The following is a 19,871-nucleotide window of genomic DNA, read 5'->3' on the forward strand; positions in this document are numbered from 1 at the left end:
TCTCGGGTCAACAGAGAAAGGGGCGTGAGTTCCTATGACATTACCATAAAGAGATCAAATTCTTCTTCTCGTCGAGCAATCATCTGGTTCAGGGTCTCGTCGTCGGGCACTTCATCTTCTTCCTGGGGTCAAGAACACAAGGACTTAGTACGCTTTAAGGAAGAGCTTGGACAAGTGGGGCAAGGTACCAAGAAGTCACGTGGGTCTGTCCTGCAGACCGCAGCCAGAAAGCAAAGACAATGGTCACTGGGCGTCATCTTGGCCATCGTTATTTCGCAAGCCATTCAAACCATCTTCCCTGAGAAAAATCTGTTTGTAAAGCAAACATGGTACATGACGAAAAACCCGGGGTTTGGGGGGCATGGATCTTGATTCCGTTATTTTTAAAACAAAGATACTTAACGTCTCCCCACCTCAATGACCTCATCTGTAAAATGGGTATGACATTTACTCTGAAGATAAGTTGCAACATTTAAGTACAGAAATGCACAGGGGAAAGTACCTAACATAAATTCTTTTACTTCTACTAATCTCAATCTACATGTAAGTGCTTATTTTCGAAGCCTTACAAAAACCACAAATAGCTGATAGTTTGTGACTAGGCACAGAGCAAGACCTTAAAATTACACAGACAGGTCAAATGCAGAGCCTTTAAGATACGTATCATCAGTGTCTTTCAGTGGGAATTCTTATGCTAATGGTTAAAGGTGTGGATGGGACAATTCAGAATGTAGCTATCACAACCCCCCCCACAAACTATCCTTAATTTAAAAAAATTAGACCAAGGCACATGCTCTCTCTGCAAATTCCTCAGAAACCAAGTTCTCCAGCTTCCTAGAAATGTGATGACTTCCATACTTGAAGAAAAACATGATTTTAAAAGCTGGGCAGAAGCTGCAGAACTTACCTTCCAAAATTATTTTTATCATATGCTGGCTAAGCGTGTTAAAAATTGAACGGAGGAGGGGGGGAGGAGTCAAGATGGCGGAGAAGTAGCAGGCTGAGACGACATCGGGTAGCAGGAGATCAGCTAGATAGCTTATCTAACCATTGTGAACACCTATAAATCCAACGGGAAATCGAAGAGAAGAAGAGCAACAATCCCAGAAACAGAAAATCGATCACTTTCTGAAAGGTAGGACCTGCGGAGAAGTGAATCCAAAGCGAAGGGAAGATAGACCCCGGGGGGAGGGGCCGGCACCAGGCAAGCGGCGGAGCGACGGAGCAAAAAACCGGGACTTTTAAAAGTCGGCTCCACTGGGAGACATCGCTCCAGAGGCTAAACTGGGGGGAAACCCAGGCGGGGTCAGCATAACCCCAGGACCCGCGGGGTCACAGAAGGACTGGGGGTGTCTGAGTGCCGCAGAGCTCGCAGGTATTAGAGCGGGGAAGCCGGCTATAGCGACAAAGCCGAGGAGTGAGCTCTAAGCCCGGGGTTACCTTGTGCCGGTCGCAGGCTGGGTGGGCTCGGAGCGCGGCCGCAGGCTGCGGAGACAAAAGCAACCCGGCGCTTTTCTCCAGCTCCAACAATTGACTGCTTTCCTCGGGGCGCGACCGCAAGCCAGGGAGGCGGGGCTATTGGGCGCTTTGCTCTGAGAGCGCACTGAGGAGCGGAACCCCAAGCTCTCGGCTCCTCCGGGCCGAGAGATTGGGAGGCCGCCATCTTCATTCCCGTCCTCCGGAACTCTACGGAAAGCGCTCAGGGAACAAAAGCTCCCGAAAGCGAACCCGAGCGGATTACTTAGCCCGGCCCCTGGCAAGGGCGGTGCAATTCCGCCTGCGGCAAAGACACTTGAGAATCACTACAACAGGCCCCTCCCCCAGAAGATCAACAAGAAACCATCCAAAACCAACTTCAGTCACCAAGAACAGCGGAATTCCACAGCAGGAGAAAGCAAATCCTACCTGGACAAAATGACAAGGCAGAAAAACTCACCTCAAAAAAAAGAACAAGAGGCCGTACCGAAGGCTGGAGACCTAATCAATACAGACATAGGTAGCATGACAGATCTAGAGTTCAGAATGACAATTCTCAAGGTTCTAGCCGGGCTCGAAAAAGGCATAGAAGATATTAGAGAAACCCTCTCCGGAGAGATAAAAGCCCTTTCTGGAGAAATAAAAGAACTAAAATCTAACCAAGTTGAAATCAAAAAAGCTATTCATGAGGTGCAATCAAAAATGGAAGCTCTCACTGCCAGGATAAATGAGGCAGAAGAAAGAATTAGTGACATAGAAGACCAAATGACAGAGAATAAAGAAGCTGAGCAAAAGAGAGACAAACAACTACTGGAACACGAGGAGAGGATTCGAGAGATAAGTGACACCATAAGACGACACAACATTAGAATAATTGGGATTCCAGAAGAAGAAGAAAGAGAGAGGGGAGCAGAAGGTATATTGGAGACAATTATTGGAGAGAATTTCCCTAATATGGCAAAGGGAACAAACATCAAAATCCAGGAGATGCTAAGAACGCCCCTCAAAATCAATAAAAATAGGTCCACACCTCGTCACCTGATAGTAAAATTTACAAGTCTTAGCGACAAAGAGAAAATCCTGAAAGCAGCCCGGGAAAAGAAGTCTGTAACATACAAGGGTAAAAACATTAGATTGGCAGCGGACCTATCCACAGAGACCTGGCAGGCCAGAAAGAACTGGCATGATATATTCAGAGCACTAAACGAGAAAAACATGCAGCCAAGAATACTATATCCGGCTAGGCTATCATTGAAAATAGAAGGAGAGATAAAGAGCTTCCAGGACAAACAAAAGCTGAAAGAATTTGCAAACACCAAACCAGCTCTACAGGAAATATTGAAAGGGGTCCTCTAAGCAAAGAGAGACCCTAAAAGTAGTAGATCAGAAAGAAACAGAAACAATATACAGTAACAATCATCTTACAGGCAATACAATGGCACTCAATTCATATCTCTCAATAGTTACCCTGAATGTTAATGGGCTAAATGCCCCAATCAAAAGACACAGGGTATCAGAATGGATAAAAAAACAAAACCCATCCATATGCTGCCTACAAGAAACTCATTTTAGACCCGAAGACACCTCCAGATTTAAAGTGAGGGGGTGGAAAACAATGTACCATGCTAATGGACATCAGAAGAAAGCTGGGGTGGCAATCCTTATATCAGATCAATTAGATTTTAAGCCAAAGACTATAATAAGAGATGAGGAAGGACACTATATCATACTCAAAGGGTCTGTCCAACAAGAAGATCTAACAATCTTAAATATCTATGCCCCTAACATGGGAGCAGCCAACTATATAAACCAATTAATAACAAAATCAAAGAAATACATCGACAGTAATACAATAATAGCAGGGGACTTTAACACTCCCCTCACTGAAATGGACAGATCATCTAAGCAAAAGATCAACAAGGAAATAAAGGCCTTAAATGACACACTGGACCAAATGGACATCACAGATATATTCAGAACATTCCATCCCAAAGCAACAGAATATACATTCTTCTCTAGTGCACATGGAACATTCTCCAGAATAGACCACATCCTGGGTCATAAATCAGGTCTCAATCAGTACCAAAAGATCGAGATCATTCCCTGCATATTTTCAGACCACAATGCTCTGAAGCTCGAACTCAATCACAAGAGGAAATTTGGAAAGAACGCAAATACATGGAGACTAAACAGCATCCTTCTAAAAAATGAATGGGTCAACCAGGAAATTAAAGAAGAATTGAAAAAATTCATGGAAACAAATGATAATGAAAACACAACAGTTCAAAATCTGTGGGACACAACAAAGGCAGTCCTGAGAGGAAAATATATAGCAGTGCAAGCCTTTCTCAAGAAACAAGAAAGGTCTCAAATACACAACCTAACCCTACACCTAAAGGAGCTGGAGAGAGAACAACAAAGAAAGCCCAAACCCAGCAGGAGAAGAGAAATCATAAAGATCAGAGCAGAAATCAATGAAATAGAAACTAAAAAAACAATAGAACAAATCAACAAAACTAGGAGCTGGTTCTTTGAAAGAATTAATAAGATTGATAAGCCCCTGGCCAGACTTATCAAAAAGAAAAGAGAAAGGACGCAAATAAATAAAATCATGAATGAAAGAGGAGAGATCACAACCAACACCAAAGAAATACAAACAATTATAAGAACATACTACGAGCAACTCTATGGCAACAAATTTGACAACCTGGAAGAAATGGATACATTTCTAGAGATGTATAAACTACCACAACTGAACCAGGAAGAAATAGATAACCTGAACAGACCCATAACCAGTAAGGAGATTGAAACAGTCATCAAAAATCTCCAAACAAACAAAAGTCCAGGACCAGACGGCTTCCCAGGGGAATTCTACCAAACATTTAAAGAAGAATTAATTCCTATTCTCCTGAAACTGTTCCAAAAAATAGAAATGGAAGGAAAACTTCCAAACTCATTCTATGAGGCCAGCATCACCTTGATCCCAAAACCAGACAAGGATCCCACCAAAAAAGAGAATTACAGACCAATATCCTTGATGAACACAGATGCGAAAATTCTCACCAAAATACTGGCCAATAGGATCCAACAGTACATTAAAAGGATTATTCACCACGACCAAGTGGGATTTATTCCAGGGCTGCAAGGTTGGTTCAACATCCGCAAATCCATCAATGTGATACAATACATTAATAAAAGAAAGAGTAAGAACCATATGATACTCTCAATAGATGCTGAAAAAGCGTTTGACAAAGTGCAGCATCCCTTCCTGATTAAAACTCTTCAAAGTGTAGGGATAGAAGGCACATACCTCAACATTATCAAAGCCATCTATGAAAAACCCACCGCAAATATCATTCTCAATGGAGAAAAACTGAAAGCTTTTCCGCTAAGGTCAGGAACACGGCAGGGATGTCCGTTATCACCACTGCTGTTCAATATAGTCCTAGAAGTCCTAGCCTCAGCAATCAGACAACAAAAAGAAATTAAAGGCATCCAAATCGGCAAAGAAGAAGTCAAACTATCACTCTTTGCAGATGATATGATACTATATGTGGAAAACCCAAAAGGCTCCACTCCAAAACTGCTAGAACTTATACAGGAATTCAGTAAAGTGTCAGGATATAAAGTCAATGCACAGAAATCAGTCGCATTTCTTTACACTAACAACAAGACAGAAGAAAGAGAAATTGAGGAGTCAGTCCCATTTACCATCGTACCCAAAACCATAAGATACCTAGGAATAAATCTAACCAAAGAGGCAAAGAATCTATACTCAGAAAACTATAAAGTACTCATGAAAGAAATTGAGGAAGACACAAAGAAATGGAAAAATATTCCATGCTCATGGATTGGAAGAACAAATATTGTGAAAATGTCTATTTTACCTAAAGCAATCTACACATTTAATGCAATCCCTATCAAAATCCCATCTATTTTTTTTAAAGAAATAGAACAAATAATCCTAAAATTTATATGGAACCAGAAAAGACCTCGAATAGCCAAAGGAATATTGAAAAAGAAAGCCAAAGTCGGTGGTATCACAATTCCAGACTTCAAGCTCTATTACAAAGCTGTCATCATCAAGACAGTATGGTACTGGCACAAAAACAGACATATAGACCAATGGAACAGAATAGAGAGCCCAGAAATAGACCCTCAACTCTATGGTCAACTAATCTTCGACAAAGCAGGAAAGAATATCCAATGGAAAAAAGACAGCCTCTTCAACAAATGGTGCTGGGAAAATTGGACAGCCACATGCAGAAAAATGAAATTGGACTATTTCCTTACACCACACACGAAAATAGACTCAAAGTGGATGAAGGACCTCAATGTGCGAAAGGAATCTATCAAAATCCTTGAGGAGAATGCAGGCAGCAACCTCTTTGACCTCCACCGCAGCAACTTCTTCCTAGGAACATCGCCAAAGGCGACAGAAGCAAGGGCAAAAATGAACTATTGGGATTTCATCAAGATCAAAAGCTTTTGCACAGCAAAGGAAACAGTTAACAAAACCAAAAGACAACTGACAGAATGGGAGAAGATATTTGCAAACGACATATCAGATAAAGGGCTCGTATCCAGAATCTATAAAGAGCTTATCAAACTCAATACCCAAAGAACAAATAATCCAGTCAAGAAATGGGCAGAGGACATGAACAGACATTTCTGCAAGGAAGACATCCAGATGGCCAACAGACACATGAAAAAATGCTCCACATCACTCGGCATCAGGGAAATACAAATCAAAACCACAATGAGATACCACCTCACACCAGTCAGAATGGCTAAAATTAACAAGTCAAGAAATGACAGATGCTGGCGAGGATGCGGAGAGAGGGGAACCCTCCTACACTGTTGGTGGGAATGCAAGCTGGTGCAACCACTCTGGAAAACAGTGTGGAGGTTCCTCAAAAAACTGAAAATAGAGCTACCCTACGACCCAGCAATTGCACTCCTGGGTATATATCCTAAAGATACAAACGTGGTGCTCCGAAGGGGCACGTGCACCCGAATGTTTATAGCAGCAATGTCCACAATAGCCAAACTGTGGAAAGCGCCTAGATGTCCATCAACAGATGAATGGATAAAGAAGATGTGGTATATATACACAATGGAATACTATGCAGCCATCAAAAGACATGAAATCTTGCCATTTGCGACGACGTGGATGGAACTAGAGGGTATCATGCTTAGCGAAATAAGTCAATCGGAGAAATATAACTATCATATGATCTCTTTGATATGAGGAAGTGGAGATGCAAGGTGGGGGGGTTTGGGGGGAGGTAGGAAAAGAAAAAATGAAAAGATGGGATTGGGAGGGAGACAAACCATAAAAGACTCAATCTCAAGAAACAGACTGAGGGTTGCGGGGGGGAAGGGGGATGGGAGAGGGTGGTGGGGAAATGGACATTGGGGAGGGTATGTGCTATGATGAGTGCTGTGAAATGTGTAAACCAGACGATTCACAGACCTGTACCCCTGGGGATAAAAATACATTATATGTTTATTAAAATAAAAAAAAAAAAAAAAAAAAAAAAAAAATTGAACGGAGAATTTCAGTGTATTAGCAGGAGGAGGAAGGAGGAAAACCCAGAACTTCAAACATTCAATTTCCCAAATTATACATTCACAACGAGGCACCTTGTTCTAGAAACAGTGTGAGTGTACGAGCGGCTTAAATGAGATAACTCGGGCGCTTCCCAAGATAATGTCTGACGTGCTGTGTTAGAAATGAATGCATTTCCATAACGCAAAACTCTAATGATTCGAGCTAATAATTACTTCTAAAAAGCTTTCTATGCTAGTTCATCTCTAGACTGATTAAAGTCAATTTGTCTCAATATTCTATTTCATCTGACAAAGACTAGCTGGCAGCGGGCTGATACTTTACCATACAAAGAATCTGGTTAACGGGTCCTTTGGTGGAAATGTGCTCTGCTTTGCCCACTCTATACCCAGAAACCCATACTGTCCACTCATTGTCTACACAACAGAGGACTCCGACTTCCCCGTGATTAGGATGAAAAGATTCTCTTATGGGGCACCTGCCTTCAGTTCTGGTCATGGTCTCAGGGTCCTGGGATCAAGCCCCGCATCGGGCTCTCTGCTCAGCGGGGAGCCTGCTTCCCTTCCTCTCCCTCTGCCTGCCTCTCTGCCTACTTGTGATCTCTGTCTGTCAAATAAATAAATATAATCTTAAAAAAAGAAAAAAAGATTCTCTTGTAAACTGGCAGGAAGACTGCTTAAAGTGGCCTGATCTTCCCAGAGGCTGGAAGGCGGGTGAAATCTTTTCCTGGACTCTTTGTGCCTTAGTCCTTCCTGGCCTGTCAGCCAGGCAGACAGTGGCCTTAATATCTGGTACCAGAGGCCTTGACTGCAGTCTGTCAGTGTCCCCAAACATCTTCACATCCCGAAGGCCACCCAGAAAATGGTACCGTGTCTGACACACCCACAGCCTGGAAGGAGCCTGGAGCCCCAGCAAGACTGCTCGTCATGATCCCACTCCAGCCCCCCACCCCAGTGGTCCCAGGGCTGGGAGATACTGACACATCCCCGCAGCCTAGGAGGGAGGGGAAGGTCCAGGCTACCTTGAGCCCCATCTAACCCAGGCCAGCTTCTGTTTTCCCAAGGCCTTCACAAAACAAATGAAGCAAAAACACAGTGGAGGCCTTGGGCTGAGTGTCAGCTCTGCCCACACCTGCTTTGGGACCGCATGTATCACATGTCCCCCTTTCTTTTACATTCCCAGGTGTGTAAACCATAACAACAACAATAAAATCACCTGAAAACCTGATTCTAAATTAGTACAGAATATTTGATTTCAAGAAATCGAACCTGTATCACATATTCAGTTTCAAGAATCAGACTGGTGAACTATTCGAGATCAAAATTTTAAAAATGTGTGTCAAGGTAGGAATGCATGTGCACACCTACTTTTCATTATTTTAATGAAATCGCATACATAACTCATCAAATACAGAAGACAGACAAGTTAGGAAGAAGCACCCTAGAAAAATGCTCTTCAGTGTATGGAAAACTTTATTTCAGGATTCACTTAAATATCAAAATCTACTTCACATTTAAGACTCTGTTTCAGGAAAAAAAAAGTACGGGAGGCTTTTAAAAGAATTTGCCTTATAATTTATAGGAGATTTCAAAAACCTATACCCTACAGAAGGCAAAGTCAAGCTCCATCTAATATATGCAATGAGAGGAGTGCTCCGCTGGTCGCTGTAAGGTCAACCCACTCTTCAGTTTACAAATATGGCGACATCAAACCAAACGTGTCCATCCGAAGACAACCCTGTGATAAGGATGGGTGCTGGAATTTTTGTGCAGTTTTCTAGACTACACTGGAACTATGTCTTTCAATCTCTTTCAAATCCAGTTGGGTTGAAAATTCAGTACGGAATTAATAAAACTGGCGGGACGCCTGGGTGGCTCAGTCGGTTAAGTCTCTGCCTTCGGCTCAGGTCATGATCCTGGGGTCCTGGGATTGAGCCCTAGCTCGGGCTCCCTGCTCAGCGAGGAGTCTGCTTCTCCCTCTTCCTCTGCCCCTCCTCCCGCTTATGCTCTCTCTCTAATTAATAAATAAAATCTAAAAAAAAAATTGCCCAAATTGGCAGTCTAAAAAACAAACAACAAACAAAAAACAAGTGATGACCTGAAGACACCCCCCCCCCCCCCCCCCGCTTAGAGAAACACAAGCAATGTCTTCTTTGAACAACCTTGCCAAGGAAAAAAAAGAGGTTCTTTACTTTTCTTTCTCTTTTTTTCTTTCTTTCTTTTTTTTTTAAACTGTTTTTTTTAAACTTTTTTTTAAAAAGTTTTTTTAAACTGTTTTTTTTTAAACTTTTTTTTAAACTTTTTTTTTTTAAACTTTCTCAGCCATTGATCGGCTTTTACAGAAAAATCCAAATTGGAGGTAAATGTCATGCTTTCCAAGTAGGAGTAAATAAGTTAAGGTGGTTGTGAGGGCTTGTCCTGCAAGCATATCGAGGTGCTTAATCAAAAGGCAAAAGACAACAGAGGGCCTCGGGGGACGGCAGAGAGAAAGGGCAAGGAGGGGCCCTTCCTCCCCAGGGGTCTTGTCTCATCAGCTGGTTTTGTCCCCACCTGCCTCCTGCCCAAGGGGCCGGTCTGTAGTTCTGCGTGCGCCCTACAGAGGGCAGTATTTATAACATGATCCAGCCCCACGCCTGGGTGGCACCTCTGGGGAGAACCCCGAGAAGAAGCGTGTCCTGGCTGAGCCTCAAGGTCCCTCTAGCAAATGCTTCCCAAGGCTTGGATAACTTTCAGAGGCTTTCTGGGCTTGGGATGTAAGATAGCAGCTAATTTATTCATTTTAATTAACGCCAGCCCAGGAAATTCTTTAAAGAGCAAAGAGGTCATTCTTAATCCTCCGGAGACAAAAGGTCACTGTCGGATCTCATGCACTCAGCTTTCTGTAATACCTCATTTTCCTCCTCGTGCTCCAGGATGGCCTGCAGGAACGCCCTCCGCTCGTGGCTCGAGGACTTCTGATCGAACATGCCCGCCTGGATCACCTTCTGATCCACGTTCAGCTTGTACTTGGCGGCGGCGAGAATCTTCTCCTCCACGCTGTTCACGGTGCACAGCCTCAGCACCCGCACCTCGTTCTGCTGACCGATGCGGTGAGCTCGGTCCTGTGCTTGCAGATCCTGTGTGGCACAAGGACAGGCTGTGAGTGGCACCCGTGCCCATGAGCGGAGCCTGCCCCAGGCGGGAGGGAGGGCTATTCACCACCCGCACGCGCCGAAGATTCTGCTTTCATCGCTCATTCCTCCCCAACGGAGGGAAGCTGGGCTCCGCAGAGCTCTGTGCACCATCAGGGTTAGTCCCCAGCTAAACAACAAAACAAACAAAACTCAATACATTGGATATCAGAATTAGAACTCTGGTATTACCTACAAGTGACCTTAAATTGCAAGAAATCATGGACACTGGTATCAAGTGTTCAAGAAGATTTTAAAAACAGTCAGGAATTACACACACACAAGTGCGCGCGCGCGCGCACACACTGCACATACAGGGGTTGCTCAGGGGACAGATCTCCTGGCATCTAAACCCACCAGAGACGCAATCTTCAGTTCGGGGAATGAAAAGGATTACTAGTGTAATACTAAATGGGTCACGTTTGTGGGGGCAGAAATCTGGCCATGTGTATCAAAGGTGTGAAAACTGGGTATGGTCCTTGACTCCTGAAATTGTACTTCCGGCAACTTATCCTATGGGAATAATCGTGGATATGTACCAAGATTTACAAATAAGGGTGTACCTCTCACTGTTAAGTATTATTTACAATTTTTGAAAAGCAGAACTAAATAAAAAATCAACAATAACAGATGGGTTAAAATAATTAGTCTTTGTATGTTAAGTAGCATATACTATATACTGTATAGTACCATACAAATCAACTAGAAATTTAGTGACACAGAACTATAAGTAAAAACTACAAGTTACATATGAGTAGGTACATGAGGACCCAGACCAAGAAAAGGCAAGAGGGGACATGTCATCAATATTGACATTCCCACGTAATGAGAGAACAGTTACTATTAAATTTTCCTCCTTTCATGTTCAAATGGTTTAAGTTTTTCTTTTTTCTGCTTTAAACATATGTTACTCTTAGAAGAAGAAAAAGGTTTTAATGAAATCTTTCAATAAAAACCTTCCCTAAACCTGAGGCCAAGTTACCTGATTTTAATGCTACACAATAAAACCTTCTCAGTCCGTCACTTTTACTCCTTCTGGCCCAGGCGACGGTCTCTGCGCCCATGCTAAGGAGTGATTTCCATGTGTCCCCCATTAGACCTATTTACATTTTTAGGCCAAAAGTCTGTCCCTTGTATCCTGCGTCCCGATTTTACACAGAGCTGATACTCCACAGCTCTAAGCTCATTCCTGGTCGTGCATGTAGCATAGGTGACAACGGGTCAAAGTCCATCCAGGAGACCCCCCCCCCACCATCTTTGCTGCAGGGACCCCTATGATTGAAAGACCAATGAGGTAAAATTGTTCCTCAGGAGATGTCTGAATAATGTCAAATATCAGACAACTGACCCATGAACGCATGTAGCACCCATCCAGATCAGAAGATTTTCCAAAGAGGAGAAAGTGAGGTGGGTAAGTGGGGCAGGGGAGTGGGTAGAGCCCTAAACATCATTTATAAGACCTTGGTTCAATCATCTCTCTCAACGCATGCTCACCAGCATGGTGAGGCAGCAACCAAGATGGTGAGTTGTGTGCTGTCAACCTCTGGGTTATCTTCTAGAACAGCGGTCAGGGAACTGTTTCTGTAACGGGCCCAACAGTTAAGTTTCTATGAATAGTAAATATTCTAGGTTGTCTGGGCCTAGAGTAAACACTCAGCACCGGTTCTCACCAAAAAGCTGATCATCATCTTCTTTTTTCCCCATTTTACATTTTTCTACTTAAAAATGGGGTAAAACCATTCTCAGCTCACAGGTCTTACAAAAGCCCCCAGGTCTCAGTTTGCTGACCTCTACCGTAGAAGACACTGATAAATCACAAAAATATTGAGATCCAGGTGACAGACTATGACAGGCAAGGAAGCAGAGGGCCTGAGGCATCTACAAAGGGGGTCTTAAGTTCGTGAGCCCCTGCCAGCTGGCCGTAATGAGGGGTTCTGTTGGGGTTTGTTTTCTGGGGCTGGCAGTGGTGTGTTGTGTCTACAAAGCCATTTATCTATTTGGAAAGCAGCAAAAATTAGCGTTTCTAGGCTGAAGCAGTTTACGGAATGTAAGCCCGTGTGTCTCCAAGTCAAAATGGGGAGGGGATGTATATGGGGCTGCTACTGGATGGATTTTTCAGTACTTTTGAGGTCTTAGGGATCAGATGCTTCATCATGCTAAGCAGGTGTGATTGTACCTGAAGACAAGGACCTAGTCTGGGAAGACGGCCTCCCAGGTAACAGTCTGAACAACTCAACCCCAGCTCCACGGGCCAATAGTAAGGGCACCAACCCATGTTTCCAATCCACAGTTTGGAAATGAGAGCCTCGGTAATCCCGCAGGATTTTACTGCTAATGCCACATGTGTATGTTCTAACTTTACTTCTAACAAGAGCCCCCAGCCAGCGACTTGTCTGCCTCTCTCATCTTCAGTCTGTCAACTTCTGTCGAACAGAACCATGATTTGGTCAATATGCCTTAATTTGGACTCAAGGTGACAAAGAATTACTACAAATGCCTTTTCTCCCCCCAATGCATGCTGAAACCGAGATGGTAAAAAGAGCTCCACAACTTTCACCTTGGGGACCTTGCAACCTTTATGCAGGGGTACAGGGTGGAAAGAGCCCAAAGCCAGGATTCACACCCAGACAGACATGGACAAGTTGCTACTGACTGGTTTCCTTACGTGGAAGGTATTTCGAGAACTAGGTACGAAATTTGCGAACTGCCTTGTAGCATCTAGCGGAGTTTGCTGCTTAATGAAAGTTAGTTCCTTACCTTGTATATGGAAAATCAATATCACTCAAAGATCACTGACTTCTGAAAATGAAAAAAAAAAAAAAAAGTTCTGCCCAAACTCATGGCCACATTTAAGTGACAACGTGAAAAATATGTTCAGCCCAGTTCCCCAAATCAGGTGGCAGTGAAATCTACCTACGGCAGATAAAAGTATTTGGAGAAATCTATGGTCCACGGACCGGGAACCTGTAGTAAATTAGACCGAGAAGTCTTGACTAAGTTTTAGTTCAAATACAGGGAAGGGTGAATGAATTGTTCTGGAGTTCCCCCCTTTAGTTAAGGGTTGTAAGCTGGGGTGTGTGTGTGTGTGTGTGTGTGTGTGAGAGAGAGAGAGAGATGGGGGAGAAAGGCGGGGGGAGTCAAAGAGACAGAGAGAGAAGGAGAGACAGAAGGGGGAAGAGGGAAGGCAGAGGAAGAGACAGAGGAAGAGAGGGGTGGAGGGAGAGAAAGAGAGACAGGCACGGACGGCCCAGCATCCTTTCCCTGGTAGATCAGCATGTCTAGAGGCAGTGAATGCCCCGGCACTTGGAATCCACTGTGCCAACGCAGGCGGTCAGCCGAGAAGCCACAGATGTATTTACCTCCAAATACAAAATCCAGCGAATCCTCCAATCACCTATAGACAAGCTAGTATTCCCCCCCCCCTCAGGAAAGATTTAGGCAGTAGATGTAGGGTGATATAAACCACCCTGATGAACTCCCCGGGGAGGAGAAGAATCACATACTCCTCCCCTAGATGCCCAGCCGAGCCTCAGTGCCCGTGGGCCTGCAGCCACTCTCATAATGTTCGACAGACGCTGAGGTCCCAACAGTGAACAGGAAAACTGCAGGTCTGCCACGGGAATAATAATTCCACGTGTGTCCGGGGAACACAACGTGGGCTATAACAATATATAAAAAATATAAAAATATTTCCCAAAGACTTGGAACGAATATACTCTGCGCTGATGGCTCTCAAACCCTTTCCAAGGTCTGGACGTTTCCAGAGAAACGTTCTTTACTGCGCTCACGTAGAATGGCTGGGGGGCACTGCAGGGGTTCAGTGGCCATGGCCTCCCCGAGGCTCGGAATCACCGGTGTGAAATCAGTGACCCTCAGCTAGGAGAGAAATGACGCAGAATCTCTGGGGAGCTTTTTGAATGTCTCCACAAGTCTGGGAAGTGCCTGTAAAACGGGACGTGGGGTGGCAGGGAATGGGAAGCAGGCGTGCATGCGTTTTTAAAAAGGTCTCTCACCGTTCTGTGCACCCTGCGACCATTCCCTGCGCCAAATGATCCCGTAAGCCTTTTCGTCCCAGTCTGCACTGTGACCCAGTGAGACGACCGCTCGGCGTGTTTGCAGTGGAGGAAACCGAGGCACAGGCCGCAGCCCGGGTGAAACTGACGTACGCCTCCCATTCCTATGGGAGAGCTGCGGTTTTCCCATCTACTGTTTTGAATTCACATGTGCTCCAAAATGAATCAAACCCGGACGAACATCATTCTACCCAATTCCGCACGAGCAGGTGCACTACTACCTCCACAGGTCACGAAGGCAACCCCAGGAGAGCTACAAGGGACCCATTCTCTGGGGCACTTTCAACCGTCAAAGCACGCCTCTAAAAAGGAGTAAATTGACGTGTGTATTGACCTGGCTCAAAGAACTCGGTAGTAGATGCTCCGTGGGACAGTCTTTGACGGCGATTTAAAAAAAAAACCCACAGACTAAAAGAAAAACTACTAATTGTATACAAATATACTAATTGTTTGACCCTCAGCAACTTATGGCTTCTGGGAACTCGTTTCCTTGCCCAGAAAGGTGCATTTAGTGACATCGACAACCTTATAGGGCTGGGAAAATGGAATGAACCAATGCCCATAAAGAGGCCGGCACAGAGTTGGGTCTAATAAATGTGAGTTGTTGCTGCTTTTGCTTCGGGGCCTTTGTGATTTATCCTGTAACCAAACATCCATCCCAGGAGATGGGTTGAAAATGGAGCAGAAACGGAGTTTCTGGACCCCACACTGGAGCCTTTCAAAGGCACATCGAAGGCATGTGGACCATGTCTCACTACCTACCCCCCGAGGGAGGCAAGCGGACAGCCGTCCTGATGTGCACGGCCGTCTCCCCTCTGGAGCAACGGCTCCTTTAGAAATCCGTTCTTCCCCACACATGTGAACGATGACACCGCTAGTCTTTCAGCCCCCGTAGATCCAGAAGGGACACGGGGGCACCCGTGTCAGAGACAGACAGACCTGGTGAGGATTCCAGTCGCTGTCAAAGATGACCACGGTGTCCGCTGCCTGCAGGTTCAAGCCCAGGCCGCCCGCTCGGGTGCTCAGCAGGAAGATGAAATACTGGGACCCGGGCTCGTTGAATTTCTTCAGCAACGCAGCGCGGTCCTCAGACTTGGTGGTGCCTGGGGGGTAGAAGAAAAGTAAATTTGCCAGTGAGCTCCCACCCGAAAATGGCACCGAGCTAGAGAGATCGGCCGGCCTCCTAGAGAAACAGATGCCTGCTGGCATTAGTGAGGTAATAATCCCCTGAGGTTTTTTTTTTTTTAACTTTTTGAAAGGAACTTTGGACATTTTGCAATTAAGAGAGAGAGAGAGAGAGACTTTTCTTAAATCAAGAGGGAACACTGTCTACTACCCATTGTTTCAAAATGCTGGGTTTAAATACTGAGGACGGGGTATCTTTGTAGCTCCACAAATTCCAGAACATTCTCACATGAACCTAAATCTTAACGAAAACATTTTCTAGATTTCTGTGCTTTAAAGCACCAAATAATGTTTAAAAGCCTACCTACACACACACACACACACACACACACACACACCCTACGAACATTACTGTATTGGTTTAAGGCAATTTGACCAACAGGCATTGAGAGGGAGAACCTGTTGATGCCAGGAGGGTGGGAAAAAAAGGGAAACTGATTTGCACTGCGTTTTACCGTTTGGATTGCTCCTGAGCGTGATCCGGCTGGGAAAAAACACAAAGCCTGAAAGGAATATTTTTCTCCCGATTAGCGAGACCTGATGCCGCAAGAACCCCGTGCACACCAGTACACACACGTGGAAGCTCTTCCGGCCGCTTCGCACCGGCACGTTCTGCTCTGCTGAGTTCAGAGGCTGCAGACCTGCGACCCAGCCCCGTGGTGGCATATAACCCAGGGGGCCTGAAAAGACTCCACAACCGGGGCGGGGGGGGGGGGTGGCTGGGAGGGTAAACAGAGAGCGCCAGACCCCCAGAGCAGGGCGATCAGGTGCAGGGCCTGATGTCCCCATACCCGCCTCCCAAATTAGCCACTCAGCCACCCGTGTTGTAATGTCTTTTGGGGTGGCGGAGCACCGCTGCAGAGTTTTGAGAAAAGCTTTAGGCTGTTGGGAAGCAGATATGCATGTCTCAGGATAGTTCCCAAACATCTGCTCTACAAATATTATTTCTATGTGGTGTTCTTGTTTTAAAGATAAAAACACACGAGCAACTTATTTCAGAGGATTAAAACATTTAGGTGAGGACAGTTTAGGAAATCATGTTACCCTGAGGGTCAAATACCCAAACACGGGAGGGAGAAGGGTGGGGGGGGGAGGGAGAGGGAGAGCTCTTCTTCCTGTGAATTAAAACGGTTAAGTACCCTCCTGAGGAGGAGGGGAAAAAAAACCAAGCCCAATTCCCCATATATAGCAAATGGGGATTAGGACCAAGGGGCTTTGGGGGTTCTCCTCATTAAACAAAGCGGCGTTCTGGAGAGCTCATTTTGCTTTCTAAATGAGATTTCCAGTTTACCCACCTGGTCAAATCCTGCAGGGAGAAACAGCAGAGTTTAGACTTTTTTGGCGGCGGGGGGAGGGGGGAGGCACTAAATGTGCTGAGTGAGGTCTCCACTCTGTGGGGCTCTTTTTTTTTTTTTTTTCCTCTTTTCATTTCAGAGTTGGCTTTCCGAGACCACAGTGACCTGTTTGTTCTGGATCCTAATGGCAGACGAGCTCTGTGGTGTCGTGAAGCCGGCTCACTGCTGTCGTCTTTCCAGGTGCAATCATTAAAACAAAATGACTCACGTGCAGTCACCGCTCACATGATTTACCTCCGCCTTAAGCCAGAGGGAAAGTCACAGAAACAGCGGCAACGGCAAAAACGTTTTCCAAAGCGAGGGGAAGGAGGAGTTTCCAGAGACAAGGACATCCGTTTCGGGACAGCAGGGTACAGTGAGGTTACAAGTTCATTTTTAAATCCACTGAAAACCAATCGGCTACCGGCCACATGCATTAAGCTATAAACTAAAGGGGCTCGGGGATATGCCTCCTGGGGATGAAAATAACCCTAAAGGCAAAATAATGCACTGGAAAACAAAAGAATCACCAAAAGGACTTGGTCAAAGGAGTTTTCGGGTCCTCCTCTGCCGGATAACTCAAGCAGAGACCAACCGTGTGTCTGGTATAGGATTCACTCTAAGTAGCTGGGAACGTGATGAAAAATCTATGATTAAATTACTTTTCATGCAAAAAACGATGACCTTCCTAATGACGAGGTTCAGAATTTGCTGGGTTACCATTCCCATCAGTCACAGGTTCCCCAAGTCAAGGTCTTTGCTCATCGTCAGCAATCTTGGGGAGGGCGACTCAAAGTGCTGTCGGTTTACCCCCAGAGCAAATAAATGTTCCTTGCACGTGGCCCAGGACCTCACACGCTGAGTGGGAGCGTCAGTCCCACGCTCTGTTGACTTCTGAGGTAGAACGTAACCAAGAACACAACTAATAGCAAGTGCGACTGTGTTGAAAGTTGCAGAATGTGCCAGAAGGAACACGCTGCCAGGCTTTCATGATTACTAATTTTAACTTAGTTTCAGCTGCTTTGGGGAAATTTCATCTTCTGGGATGTAGCTGCACCACTTGGTCTCACTCAAAAATCATTTCCGGGGAAAACAGAGACTATAATGGGACGGTGTGGCCAAATCTGTTCACGCAACCATGATCTTTGCAGGGGGGAAAAATCCGTTTAGCTGGGGGCTGGGGCACCTGTGAGTGTGGAGACTGATCATTTGCCCTTCGATTCTCTCCGGCACCTCCACAAAGGGCTGCTGTTTCTTGTGGGCAGAGCCTGTACTGTGTTCTCAACTCCACCGGGAACATTTTGTTACGAAGCTTGTCTACCTGTTGTCTCCTCCAGCCTAATGGTGAGGGCCCTGATGACAGGAACACAGCGGCTCCATTCAGCTTGCACCTTGTTTCAGTTCATCATTTTTTAAAAATTCTGAGGAAGCTCGAAATCATTCTTGAAATGCCACCACCAGGACAGCAGCCTGCGTGCCCGAGAGGGGACGTAGCTCCCTGGTCTGCTAAAACGGATTCTGAACTAAGCTGGCATCCGAGAGATCGAGGTTAGAACCTGGCTTCGCCGCTTGCGTCACGCGTAAGTTTGCGCGTGTCTCTAACTTACACGTGTCTCTAAGCCTTTGTTTTCCCATCTGTGAAATGGGGATCCTATTCATACCTTGGTAGAAGGGGGCAAAGGTAGCCTGTTTGCCGAGAACATTAAATCAGTAACGCACATGAAGCGCCCCGCTCGGTGGCCCACATGCAGCGGCATCCCGTCAATGTTACCTTTTATGACAATTATTATTAGTAAATAATGGAGACGGTCTGCCGGCAACAGCAACCTGTGAATGACACTCTCTCAAGCTGGCAGGAAAACACGACAGGGATTTGTTTCAAGGAAAGCACTTCTTGCCAGCTTCCCAGACTCGAATACTCCGAGGCTGCAATCCTCCAAGAGGGGAGAGGCCACATGAAAAGCCACACAGTGAAACGGCCGCTAAGCGGGCCGCCAGGATGCCCCTCATCTGCGCGGCAGGGAAGGCGGGCTTGCCCTTCGGAGGGGTGATGACCTCGCCCCTCCTGGGGAAGGGACGGGAAAATCAGGTCAAAGGACAAAGGACGAGACTGCAGTGCGGGAGACTCGCCAAAAGAGACAGACTGTGGATGGCAGAACTGTGTCACGAAATCAAGAAGGAACATCGACTCAGCCACGTGTCTGTCTGCAGTGACTTCGGAGGGGAGAGGTAAAAACGTTTTTCAAAATCAAGTCCGTCCGAGGCATAATTAGTTAAAAAATTAATAATACCCTAGGAAGTAGCCGTACCCTCATGCCATAAAGAGAATTCATTTAAAAGATAAAATATAAAAAAATATAAATATAAAAAATACATAAATATAAATACATATAAATATAATATATAATTAATATATTTATATATTACATAATACATAGATATAAATATACAAATTAAATAATATTAAATATATAGTTAAATATATAAATAAAATATATATAAATATAAATATTAAAAATAAAAATAAAAGAGACAGGAGGGCAAGTCTGAGGTTGGTGTGTGTCCAGTTCTATCTAATTAGTGGCAACCAGCAGGACAGAATGTTGCACTGAACGTAAAACAAAACTTTTTATTTATTTATTTTGGTTTTTAGTTTTCACTTTTTTTATAAAGGAGGCTCCAAGCCCAGTGCAGAGCCAAACACGGGGCTCAAACTCACGACCCTGAGATCAAGACCCGAGCTTGGATCAGGAGTCAGACGCTTCACCGACTGAGCCACCCGACACCTCAAAACAAAACCTTTTAAAGGAACATAAGCTTTTAAATTTCCCACGTAGCCATAACTTTAAGACTACGTCAGTCAAAAACAGATAGTAGTAACACCGTTACTATTCTGTGTGCAAGGGACTCCGTGGGGTCCTGGCTGTAAATCTGCTCTTGTTCCCACACACTGCTCTTTGAAAGTGTTATCCCCTTGCCACAACATGGGGCATTTGGTATCTTTGAGCCTTGAAAATATTAGGGCCGGTATCCAAATCATACAGTACTTTTGGAAATAAATA

At 45.0% G+C, this 19,871-nt stretch overlaps 1 protein-coding gene across 6 annotated transcripts in view; it reads right to left on the reverse strand.

Moving 5' to 3' along the window:
- The window catches only part of SMARCA2 (SWI/SNF related BAF chromatin remodeling complex subunit ATPase 2), a 192,762-nt gene that overhangs the window by 88,249 nt on the left and 84,642 nt on the right, over positions 1–19,871 (reverse strand). For all 6 annotated transcript variants that reach the window (XM_080819931.1, XM_080819933.1, XM_080819932.1 and 3 more), the window contains exons 24-26: positions 15,230–15,393; positions 9,936–10,163; positions 45–122 (exon numbers count right to left, since the gene is read on the reverse strand). In XM_080819931.1, coding sequence (XP_080676057.1) covers positions 45–122; positions 9,936–10,163; positions 15,230–15,393 — 470 coding nt within the window. The remainder of the gene's footprint in view (positions 1–44; positions 123–9,935; positions 10,164–15,229; positions 15,394–19,871) is intronic.

This window comes from Martes martes, assembly GCF_963455335.1.
Source record: "Martes martes genome assembly, chromosome: 12".
NCBI classification, from domain to species: Eukaryota; Metazoa; Chordata; class Mammalia; order Carnivora; family Mustelidae; genus Martes; species Martes martes.